At 34.7% G+C, this 11,804-nt stretch overlaps 1 protein-coding gene across 1 annotated transcript in view; it reads right to left on the bottom strand.

The window, feature by feature from the left end:
- Positions 1-8,492: 8,492 nt before the first annotated feature.
- The window catches only part of lmbrd1 (LMBR1 domain containing 1), a 55,554-nt gene continuing 52,242 nt past the window's right edge, over positions 8,493-11,804 (bottom strand). The window contains exons 15-16 of the mRNA XM_032553461.1: positions 10,114-10,205; positions 8,493-9,821 (exon numbers count right to left, since the gene is read on the bottom strand). Of these exons, the coding sequence (XP_032409352.1) occupies positions 9,711-9,821; positions 10,114-10,205 (203 nt within the window). The 3' untranslated portion in view covers positions 8,493-9,710. The remainder of the gene's footprint in view (positions 9,822-10,113; positions 10,206-11,804) is intronic.

Genomic DNA, 11,804 nt, shown 5'->3' with positions numbered 1-11,804 from the left:
GAGGTCGTGTCAAGTTTATGTTGTGTGTTGGTTGTCAAATGCATCACTCACCTTGAATGAGACATCTGAAAGAAATGAGTATCACTGAAGTAAACATGACGTAGGTTAGCTACACACATGCTAATGGTTATTTAAATGGGAAATGAAATGAGGTTGCCGTGCACCACTTATGATCTTCCTGAATGAAATGTGCTAAAACATTTCTGGAACATTTGAAATGTTTCTGGTCAGAGCGACTGTCTCTTGTAAAATCAAAGTGATATAAAAAGCAAAAACATAATAGCAGTCTAAATGAACACGATTTTAAACATTTTTACATTACTTTGCTTTTCTGTTATATAGATAATAGACTGGAAATTATTCATAGAGTTGGATATTTCTGCTTGTGAAGCCAATACAAAATGGATCTCAACGCACCACCAACAATCCAATAAATTAAAGTTACAGGAGCAGTAAGGACTGATTAGATACTATTTGATTATGACTCAACCACAACTCAGCTTAATTAAATTATTTTCATTGAACTAAAACACAATATGATGAACAATTTCAGTGAAATGGGCTGTTTATTAAAGCCCATCTAGAGATAAGTGTTGCAAATTAGCTAATGGTATAAACATCATCCTTGATGAAATCTGTAGAGCAAATCAGTCATTAAAAGTAATCATAAAATGGATTTTCAGGATTATCAACAATAAATAATAGGGTAAAATTACAACTAGATTTTATTTTTATAAATGTAAACTTGGTGACATTAACATGGTCAAAAAATAAAGTCATTGTTAAAATAAGCAGTGGTAACATTTTTAAAGCACTGACCAAAATAATGCAAAAGCAGTAGCGGAACACCTTGTGGCAAATCTAAATAATAAATATAAACTCAGACATTCGTCCACACTGTATTCAACACACATGCCACACAGCATGTTGTTTCTTCAAGGATAATAGTTAATTCATGTGATGAGGATGGAAAAAAAAGCTATGCTGGTCTCTCGAGTTCATGAAAAACCATGTTTTTTTTTTGGAGCACTCCCTGCAATTCTCTTCCCAAATACTGGAGGCACTACAGAGAAAATAATATTCCACAGCAGGAATGTCAGCACTAAAAGAGCCTTAAACAACCTAAAAGAAAAGAAAAGATCTAATGTTTGCAAATATTTGAAATTCAAAAAAGTCCGTCTTATCATGGCTGTTTTACGGCTGCCATACATTCATAAGTTCATGAACTTTTACAGTTCAATTCATCTTACCAACCTTAATTTACAATTTCCACTTTTAGAACGTGTTTTATTGAAGAACATAATAGGTATTGCATATCCTCATATGTCAATTTCCTGTGTAAGTAATCATCAGCTTCTTTGTAAATAACTATCCAGTGCAAATGTGATGATGTTTTAAAGGATTGTGTTAACACGATAAAATCATACTTTGGTCTTGGCCACTCTGACAAGTTGTTAGCCTCATCCTTACTAATCTGAATTAGCAAGTACTTATAATCTATCACCAGAATCTTGCTTCAAAAACATAGAAGTATACCTTTAAGAAAATGTATGATCAAAATACTCCACTGCTTTAAAATCTTGCTCTTTAAAAAACTAAACTAGATTCTGTTTAAATTTGGACAGATGGAACAATTCAAAAGGTCCTCAAGAGTGCCCTATAAGGCATCTGCTATATTGACTTTTAGCTCAGGTTGAATCAATGACTTAAAACTTCCAATTACAGTTAAAGATTTGCTCTGTACTGTTTTCTGCCTCTTCTCTTCAATCCACCAACTATATTCAATTTCCAAATTTGGCTGGGAAACATTTAAACCCCTAATACGTTTGTGTGCCTCCTGAGGGTTCTGCTGATAAGATCAGCTTCCTCAGACAGACAGGTCCACACAGAGCTCTAATGGGAGGAAGCTGCCAGAGCTGAGGGAAAATCTTGTTTGTTCTGTCTGCTGGTCTGTGCAGTATGGCAATGAGAGCGGCAAGCATGTGCTCCCCTCTCCATCTGGGATGTGGGGATGCACTGAACAGGAGAAGAGGAAGTGCCTGAAGAAGTGGGCGGAGGAAGAAGAGGCATGACTTCATTTTCAGTGAAGAACAAGGACTAGAGAGAAAAGACGAAGAAACAGAGAATGATCCCTGGTGGACTGGAATGAGGACTCTGGAGTCCTCAAACGTTGTCTGCACACAAATGAAAGTGATGAAATTCGGAGTTCATTCAGCACAATAACGTCTGAATTGACAGTGCCTTTCAATTTAGACTACAAGACATAATTGGGTTAATTATATCCACTACTGTTATTGGCTTTGTTACAGTGTTTTTTTCTTTTCTTTTTTATTGTAATATCCTACAGCATGTGTCAAACTCAAAACATGGGGGCCAAACCTCTTTCACACCATAAAGCTGCTTTAAACTTATCTACTAGTTTGTCCTTGACCTGTATTCTAGGTTCTTCAATCTTTGTGATGCTGCTTGCTCCCCAATATTTTCTTTCAAACGACGGAGGCCTTTGTGTAACTGTATTTATATTGAGATTAGATTTCTCAGAATTTTTGAAAGCAGATGGTTGCCCAGGGTTTCATTCTGAAATATCAGCGTAAATGAAGCTGAGAACAAAATACTTTTCAGGTTTTTAAAAAAGTTTTGATATTGATATTCATGTATTGGCTCCCTTCTACTTTACAATTTGCACTGTATTGTACGGAAGAGGATTAGGGCCACCGAAAAAATAAAAAAAATAATTCTGACTTTAAAGTCAGAATTCTGAGATTAAAGTCAGAATTCTGACTTTAATCTATTATAATAGATTAAAGTCAGAAAGTCAGGATTCTGAGATTAAACTCAGAATTCTGAGTTTAATCTCAGAATTTTTTTTTTTTTTTTTTTGGTGGCCCTAATCCACTTCCGTAGTATTGTGTTGGCTTATTACATAAAATAAAATCAATTAAAACCTTAACTTTTGTGGTTGGTATAAAACAAAATAATGAAGGGTTAAGAATATATTTGCAAGACATTGGTAGTCGTCAGTGTTGCTATGCAGCAGAGAAAAATAGAAAAAAATAATTGTATTTCTGGTGTTCATGAACCTACACAAAAATGTAATCAGATTCACATATTTGCTCAGTGCAGACCTTAATGCCCCAAAGAAGAAAATTCTTGAATATGTTGTGTTGTCCCCCTCAATATTACTACTTCAAGGTTGCATGCAACTATCTTCTACAGTATTTCCTGCAGATATAAAAGTAGCTATTACTTTGCTTTTGGCATTTATTGCAAATTTGCTCTAAAAATTGAAGGTTCCACATGTAAAGTTTTTTTTTCATATTGATAAGTACATTTCAGGTATAAAAGTTGTTTTAGACCATCTTAGGCAGAAAAAAAGAATTTTAACAAAGACATTTATTCAGCAAATTGATGATCCTCCATTTAAGTATTGTTTCATATGCAGAAAAATACGGGGGATAAAAACTATTCATGTTTCTTCTACATGAGCTGCAGTAGCTATATTGTATCACAACTTATTTTTCTACTAAAGCCTTTAAGGTAAACAGTAAAAGTGCTGCTTTATTAACCTGATGACTATGGATGTGCTGGTTACTGGTATTGATGGATGTTTATCTGTTAATGTCATAATCTAGATGACAATTTAAAACAAAAAAAACCCATTAATTTACCTTTAGGTCTGATTGTGCACACGCATGTGTCTGTCCTGTATGTCTCTATTTTGCCTTGTGTTAGGCTGGTGACTTGTCCAGAGTGTAACTCACCTCTCACTCAGTCAGTGCTGAAGACATGGAGAAGCAGACAGAGACGATGGTGGATGGACGGATAATAGCATGATGCAGAAAAACATGACTTTTTTTTTTTTTACTCAAAATGATCATACTCTGGGAAGCCCAATGATGATACTTATTGATTTAATTTTTCTCACTTTCATGTTCTTTACCGTATGCCACTTTTTATTGAGAAAACATTTTTCCTCCCAACGGCTTGTTTATGCAAAAGCAGCAAGCTCTGTTTAGCTGTTCAAAATGGACATGCTGACAAGCCTGCTGGACATGTTTTCATTGAGTGGAAAGTGGCATGTCCCACAGGCTCATAAGAGCAAAGAGGTGAAGCTGCTTTGTGCCTCTAAACACTAAATCAACATAATCACATTGATCCTGAATCACTTGTGTCCCCTGAGGCCTGAGTGAGAGGTGAGGCAGGCGGCTCCGTTGTCACAGAGCTATCTGAGGACTTCAAGCACAGGAGGAACCGATTTGCTTATTTTTATTTTTTTATTTTTTTTTACTTACAGATGCAAAGCTCACAGTTGAATACAATTTAGCAAAAACTAATGAAGATAGAAAAATGTGTAAATAAAAAAAAAAAAAAAGGTATATGTTAGTTTTTTCTACACCACAACTATGTTAGAATAGAAGTAAAAGTCTCAGACTCTTGATAGAGTGTCTGAAACTCTCTCTAGAAGAGTACCCAGAAGGTATTTGGTATGCAGCATAAAATAAATTTCAGTCCCTTTTCCCGGAGAACAGTAAGATGGATGATAGCAACAGAGGGCCAGGAAAATAGTGATAGTAGTCTGTAATTCCTCTAGGTATCTATTTTATTCTCTATAGTATTACAGAAAATCATATTTTGCCTTTATATAAAACCCATCTCACCCATCTCTCTAGACACATGACCAAAAAGTAGCCACTTTGATCTTGTTAAAGTTTGTTTTCAACTTAAGTTTTAATTGCTTTGCAAGGTTTGATATTGAGTAAACAGTATAAGATGGACCTTCTCCAGCTCTCATATCCGGATCAGAGTTTTTGACAAAGTGAACTACCAAATAAATCTCAAGCATGAGCACTTCTCATCTGCTTGGTGTTCACCAAGATGTGTAAAAGTGACGTACTATCCTGGAAAAAAGTAATTGCCCCATCGCTTTTTTCTTTCTCTGCACATTTAAATGTTTCAATGAACAAAATGTAGTATCAGTAAAGATAACCTTGAGTAAAAAGAATGTGTAGTTTTCAAATAATGATTTTATTTACCAAGCAAAAAAGCTATCCAAACAAACCTGGTCCTATGTGTCAATTATTCAACAAGTTTCTGTTGAACGCTCACGCCTGAAGGCTGCCTGATCTGTAGAATTATGAAAACACTAAAACAGAAGATAAATGACATCATGAAGTCACCTAAAATATTTTGAATCAGTCTTCTATCCGAAGTCACTTGATATACTGTATATAGCATTTAAACATCAACATCAGAAAATGATAAATATTTTTTAAAAGTTTAGCCTTTTCTTTGTGCTTACACATAAGTGTTAAGAGAGAAGAATCACAAGTTTACACAACATGAAAAATAAAATGAAAATATATGAAACTGAGCAATAGCATTCATAAATAGGAACCATTCAGACTATGCTATGATAATCAGTTCGAGTTAAGGGGCTTCAACCTTTTAAGTTCTTATTGTGAAGGAAGGCTGTGAAGAAAAGTTTGAAAGTTTGACACTTTAAATTTTGTATGTATGTGGTGTATTTTGTACATTTTAACAATGTACTTGATGTTTCTGTTAATGACATGATCAAATGAGAGGTGTGTTGTCTTATTATCCAGATTTTAGATTTTAATAATTGCATAATCTGGTAATACTTAAAACATTGGAATTTACCGATGGCAGTGTGTTCCGTGTTTTAACCATGACCGCAACAAGCTGCTAAAAATGGCAATTTGGTGAAACAATTGTTGTCCATGATTATAGAACCAAATTAATCTTAGTCTAAATTTAGTAAGTAGTTCATGATTTAATTCTGCTAGCTGCTTTTGGATTTTCATCTGATGTTGTCTGTATTGTGTCAGAACCATTGTTCTCCCAGCTTGCATCTTGAACAAGAATTGCACCGAGGCCTCTCTGAGACATCAACATCTTTTATCACAAAACCATTTAAACGGATCAATTCCCAGAAGTTCAACTTAAAATTCCTGGTTTATCTCATAAATGTTATCAATAATAATTCAGAGTCAGACTTAAATGCTCAAAGCTCCCTATGAAAGGCATTCCTTCAAACATAAATATGCACAACCACCAACATCAGCAAACACAAACATCTGCTCAAAATGCAGTCAATTTGTGTCTCTTGATCAGCACTAGATAACACAATCAGGGAGCAGAGTGCAGCCTTGGTACTGCTCCAGGAAAATCAAAACCACTGCAATCTCCGCCAAGGGAGTCAGTTGGAGTCTCCAATCAGAGTGAATATATTTTACAGAAAAGCAACCGCAGAGTTTGGAAAACAGAGAGAGTCTGTGTCAAGGTGCCCCTGGTTATTGACATGTTCTGATAGTGAATTAAACACAAGTAAGCGTGTTTAACAGTTTAATGGGTGATAAAGCAAAGTTTGGATACTTGTCAGAAGCCTAGAAGTTTATTTGAATCTAATCTACAATAATTAATGTTTAATTTAAGGATGTCTCTGTATGTTCAGTAAAGCATCTATATATATATATATATATATATATATATATATATATATATATATATATATATATATATATATATATATATAGTAATGTTCCCACATGTTATGTTGTATTCATGAGCTGTATTCATGAGAGTGTTGTGCTCCTTGTTAGTTATCAAATATTTGTTTAAAAATGTTTGATCAAATTTATTAGTTGAATCAATTTACTTTCAGTGTGACTTTGACTCAAGTTCCTGTTTTAACTGGTGCCAGGGCCAGATGTGTGTAGAGATAAAACACCTGACTTAACTGCACTGATATAAATTATTACTTTCCTAGTGAATGCCTGTAGACTGGTGGAGGTACAAATTGATTAAAAGAAGGGAAACAGAAGTCCGCACATCTGTTATGGATGGCCAATAGACACATCGTACCACTAATCCCTTGTAAAGCAGAGTTATTTCATTTATTCAGACATTATTTTACTAAATTATATTCACATTTCTCCTTGCAAGAGTTGCAACACTTCTTGAAGGAGTACAAGAAGACATTTAGACAGAAGGCTTTTAAATATAAGGTATAACAAGTAAAGTAGCTCTCTGAACAGCCAGAATCCTTTGATGTGATCATAAAATCCTCACTGTTAAATATATAAAACTTATGTTTTTGGCACAAGTCTTCTTTACTTTATAGGTAAATGCATGAGTGGAACTTAACATCGTGGCTTAACTCAAATTACAAAGTAGGCATACCTCAAACCCTAATTGGACATAAAAATCATATGCAAATCCATTTAAAGCAGGCAGTGAGTAGTATATGTGTAAGCTAATCCAGGAATAGGTGTATTTAACTGTCAGCCCACAAGCATTAATGTCTCAAAAAGGTTTCATGTTTTTACACTTTTCTGTGTCAAAGCCCAAGCTTTGGGCTGATGGCAATTTTGTATTTAGCATCTGAATAGTGTGAAAGTGGGATTTAAATTGTAGCTCCATCACCAATTTGACCAGGACAGATATTAAAAAGAAATCCCATACAGAGTATAATGGACAAAAAAATGAAAGGGAATCTAGGAGGGGCTTTGATAACAGGGTCAGACATGTAATGATGGATGATTGGGAAAGTGGGCAATTTTCACTCAACCTGCAGCAACTTTCGGTTTTTTTTCTTCAAATAGGAGGTTTTGAAATAACATTCAAACTACAGACCTGTTTACTTCAAAAGTAAACAGGTCTGTTTACTGATACTACACTGATGCCCTCTCTAATACTTGATGCACATACAGTACATAAAGAAACTTTATCTTCCTCGGTAAAATGTATATACTGCAGAGTAGGACTATAGGCCAGGTAGTTTTACTCATGTTTCATTTGCTCATCTTTTCAAGCAGATTGAAATTTATATCTTGCACTTTTAATATATGTGGCTAATCTCTTTCATGTTCTTTCTGTGTATATTCAGTGCCTACCAGAAACAAAGGTGCAAAGCAGCACCACAGCTTCAGCGTCATGTTTTCTTCATGACTTTTTTCATGTGGAATTAAACATATTTATGGAGTTCTTCATTTTTCATTTATCTTTAAAACATTACGACCCAAAGACTGTGACATTTGGTCACAGTCAAAGCCATACTGATAACACTGATCATCAGCATTTTTCTCACTCAAAATACAGATAATTAGCATACAACTTTTTGAACATTCACAAGTACAGCTCAGAGAAATTAAAACATTACATGGGAGTTCAATATTTTTGTCACTACTTTAGAAACTACTTTATGGAGCTGTACCATTGTGCTCTTTAGCTTTCTGACTGTTGTACCTACAACTTTTAGATTGCAAGAGAATAGCTGAACCAACACAGAGAACATAACAGGTTATTAGGAAAAACTTATTTTAGCAAAACTTTGAGTAAGACTAAATGCTTAATCTTCATTGTAAAATAATGTAGACTGGATATTAGATTTTGATCAAGAAATGCTAAAATACACCCTAGATTCCTTAAAAAAAATCTAGGTTGCTCTTTTCAAATAAAAACACTTCACTGAAAACTGGTTAAATAAACTTTAATAGACAAAGAATCTTTTAAATTGTTTTATTTTTTCAAATACAGGTACCATCGAATAATAGCACAGCTTCCCCAAAATCGTTATGCAACTGTCTGTAAAGATGACCAGGTGTTTTCAAAACTGGAAACTCTTCTGAACTGAGTTATGAAAGCTTGGACAAATAAAGGTGCATGTGCCCATCATAGTAGTTTGCATTCATGAGGCACAAACATTTAAAAAAAAAAATAACATTATGATTTGGTCTTAATCTGAGATATGTACATAGAGAAATAAATCTGTGTATGGCTAAAAGGTGCCATTAAAAACTATTTCACAAGGCTGCAGCTGATTAACTTCAAAGTAAAACCTAAAATGACACAAAGCCTTTCTTAAAAGAAAAACACATCATCTGTAACCGGTTACTTTCGCCTCTCAGTTTCTCTTTTTCCCCAATTCCACCGAAAAATCCACATTGAAGCTGCAGAAACAGCAACAAAAAAACAAAACAAAACAAAAAAACTCTGAAAACACAACAGATGCAACTGATTCTTCACATTTCACACATCAAGCGGGTCTGCAGGCGCAGGTACGCTTCATTACAGAACAGTAGATGGAAGAAAATACAGCATATCCACTTGAACTTTATGCAACTTAAAGCAAGCCTTTCACACTGTCACAAATGTTAACTCTTAATAAAAATCACCATTTTTATAACAACCAGCTATTAAGTATAACTACTGGTAGGTTTCAAATATGTACCAAAGAAGGTGTAGATGTAGTTATAAATAAATAATTCAAGGGGACTAGAAAGAGTACTTTAAGGATGCAAAAATAAAAATAAAAAATAAAATCTACTGTGCGACAGAAAAAACCTAAACATTGAGTTTTGGAACAGTAAATGTTTCATGTCAGTGTTTCTCCTAAAGAATTACTAATTTGAGTCAGACTGTCGAAATGTGAATCCTGTGAGTAGGATTGAGTTGGAAGACACTCCCAGAATCCCCGAGCCGTCAATAAAATTGAGTGAGGAGGACACTACAATCAGTCTGAGCTGTCTCATTAAAGGGGATGAACGAGTCAACTCAACCAAGCCTGGTATCCAGAAAAAAAAATCCAGAATAATACATTTAATTAGTTCACTCATTTATTTGTCAAAGAAAACATGCTTCTTAGTCCCCTTTAAATTATGACTGCAAGTGAAAAGTTTTTTTTTTTTTTTTCAGTGCACATATTCATCATCGCTCAAGTCTGAGTCATCGGCCTCCACCTCTCCTTCGATCACAGATTTCTTTCCTCTGCAGCATGACACTACCAGGCCAATAAGGAAAGCCTGAAATAATGAGAAAAACAAACATTATTTTACATCCAGAAGTTGAATCATGCACCTTTCTGCCACTCTTCCCTGAATTTTTTATTTTTATTTTTTACCAGAAATGCTTTTGAAATATATGTTTAATCCTTCTGATGTGTTGCGGTAACTAAGCTGCATTTGTGAATCCTCTCTCACAACATTATGACTCCAGGACGTCACATGATGAGATGTTCTGTTCCAGAAAGCCTCATTCCAACTCCCTCCTCCTTCATCTAAAAATGAAGAGATTTTTCAACGTTTTGTAACTTACCCCAATAAAAGCCCAGTTCCCAAAGTAGTAGATGGTGCTAAAGAACCAGAACTTGTGTAGGAAGAGATAGGTTCTCGTCACAGTGCACTCATCTGAAAAGGAGAGGTAAGAAATTTTGTTAGCAGCAGAAGAAAAAGACAACACGCAAGGAATATTTTACAGTTTTAAAATGCTTCTTTCGCCTGAAATGTACTTTGTTATAAGATAAAAGTTAGAAGTATTCTCCAATGCACAAATCAGGACGATACTGTAATTTAATCACTTTTTGCTTGATTAAAACTACCACTCTAAAAGAACCTGTATCTTTCTGTCTATTTCTAATAGTTCTTAGAAAAAATTACCAAAACAAGTATGATTGGTATATTCCTGTATCTAATGGTTTTTAGATACAGGTCCGCCCCCTACATTTTTCCCGCCTGCTAACACAGATAGCTTCTATGTGCTGTTACTGAGAGAAAAAAAAAAACACATCAGGAATCAAATAAAATGTGACACATCCATCGCTACATGGTGTATGATAAGTCTGAGTTATAAAGGTGTCTGAACTCACTTAAGAGCTAAAAACAGGCAGCCATTACAAAATGGAGCAGTGCCTCAGGCAATTTTGTTATTCTAACCATAAAAGACAACCAGCAGATGGAGGAGAGGATAGTTGTGTCACTGTCGATGTGAATCTGGCAAAACCAATGAATAAAACTAGAATGATGTAACACTTAATGGTGCCTCGCCTCAAACATATTGAGTTTCACTTGCGGAAAAGCCAAAAGGTAAAAAGCATGAAGCAGACAGCAACAAATCATAAAGACTGTGCACCAGTGTTTACAGGGTGTACATAGAGCCACATAACACGTAGATGCTAATGTGTTTCAAATACTTGCAGCCAAAGAGCCGCACAGCTGCAGGTTCAGAAAAATATCTTTAATCTTACACGGTCCTTTTTGAGATTCAGTGAAAACGATGAATGATAATGAACCTATTCTCAATAATGAAAATAACTAAGAGGGTCATCCACATGACCTCAGTCACAAGACTGGAGGGAAATATTACAATAAATGCACAAACACACATGATAAGCTGTGTCAAGTCCTGCTTTCAACATTCCTGAATGTGCAAATTATGGCTTCGGTTTTAACCCATGAACAACTACACCTGCAGCTCAGAAAATTAATAAAGACCAATAAATCAATAAATCAAATAAATAATACACTCTATCAGTTGTAAGTCTTTAACAGTGCCTGAAAATTTTAAAGCTAACATAAAGTGTACAAAACTACCAACCACAGACGATCCAAATACCAGGAAAATGTAGAAGACATAAAATCCTACATATTTAGGGGGAAGTACCCTCTCTCAACTTTCTACATCCCTACTGTTAACTAAAAACTCTGTACTTTTGCCATAGGTATGTTTATAGTTATTTTTTAAATTATTTATATCAAAAAAGCATTTCTTTCTTTCCTTTTTTTTCTAAATTTGTGCAAGTGGTCGTTATCTATGAGTAGATTTACAAGAAGAAGGGCAGAGAAAAAAGTGAAGAACATGCAGTGAATGAGTGGTTTTACAGGACATTTACTGCATGTCCTTAAATTCTACATTCTGAAAAATGTGATCAGGTCATATATGTATAGTTGTGTTGAAACCAAGAAGGCAAACATGCTGTAGGAGTTTGAACAATGTTTTTATGTGATACA

This window comes from Xiphophorus hellerii, chromosome 22 (assembly GCF_003331165.1).
Source record: "Xiphophorus hellerii strain 12219 chromosome 22, Xiphophorus_hellerii-4.1, whole genome shotgun sequence".
NCBI classification, from domain to species: Eukaryota; Metazoa; Chordata; class Actinopteri; order Cyprinodontiformes; family Poeciliidae; genus Xiphophorus; species Xiphophorus hellerii.
This window is presented reverse-complemented; position numbering and strand designations above follow the sequence as displayed.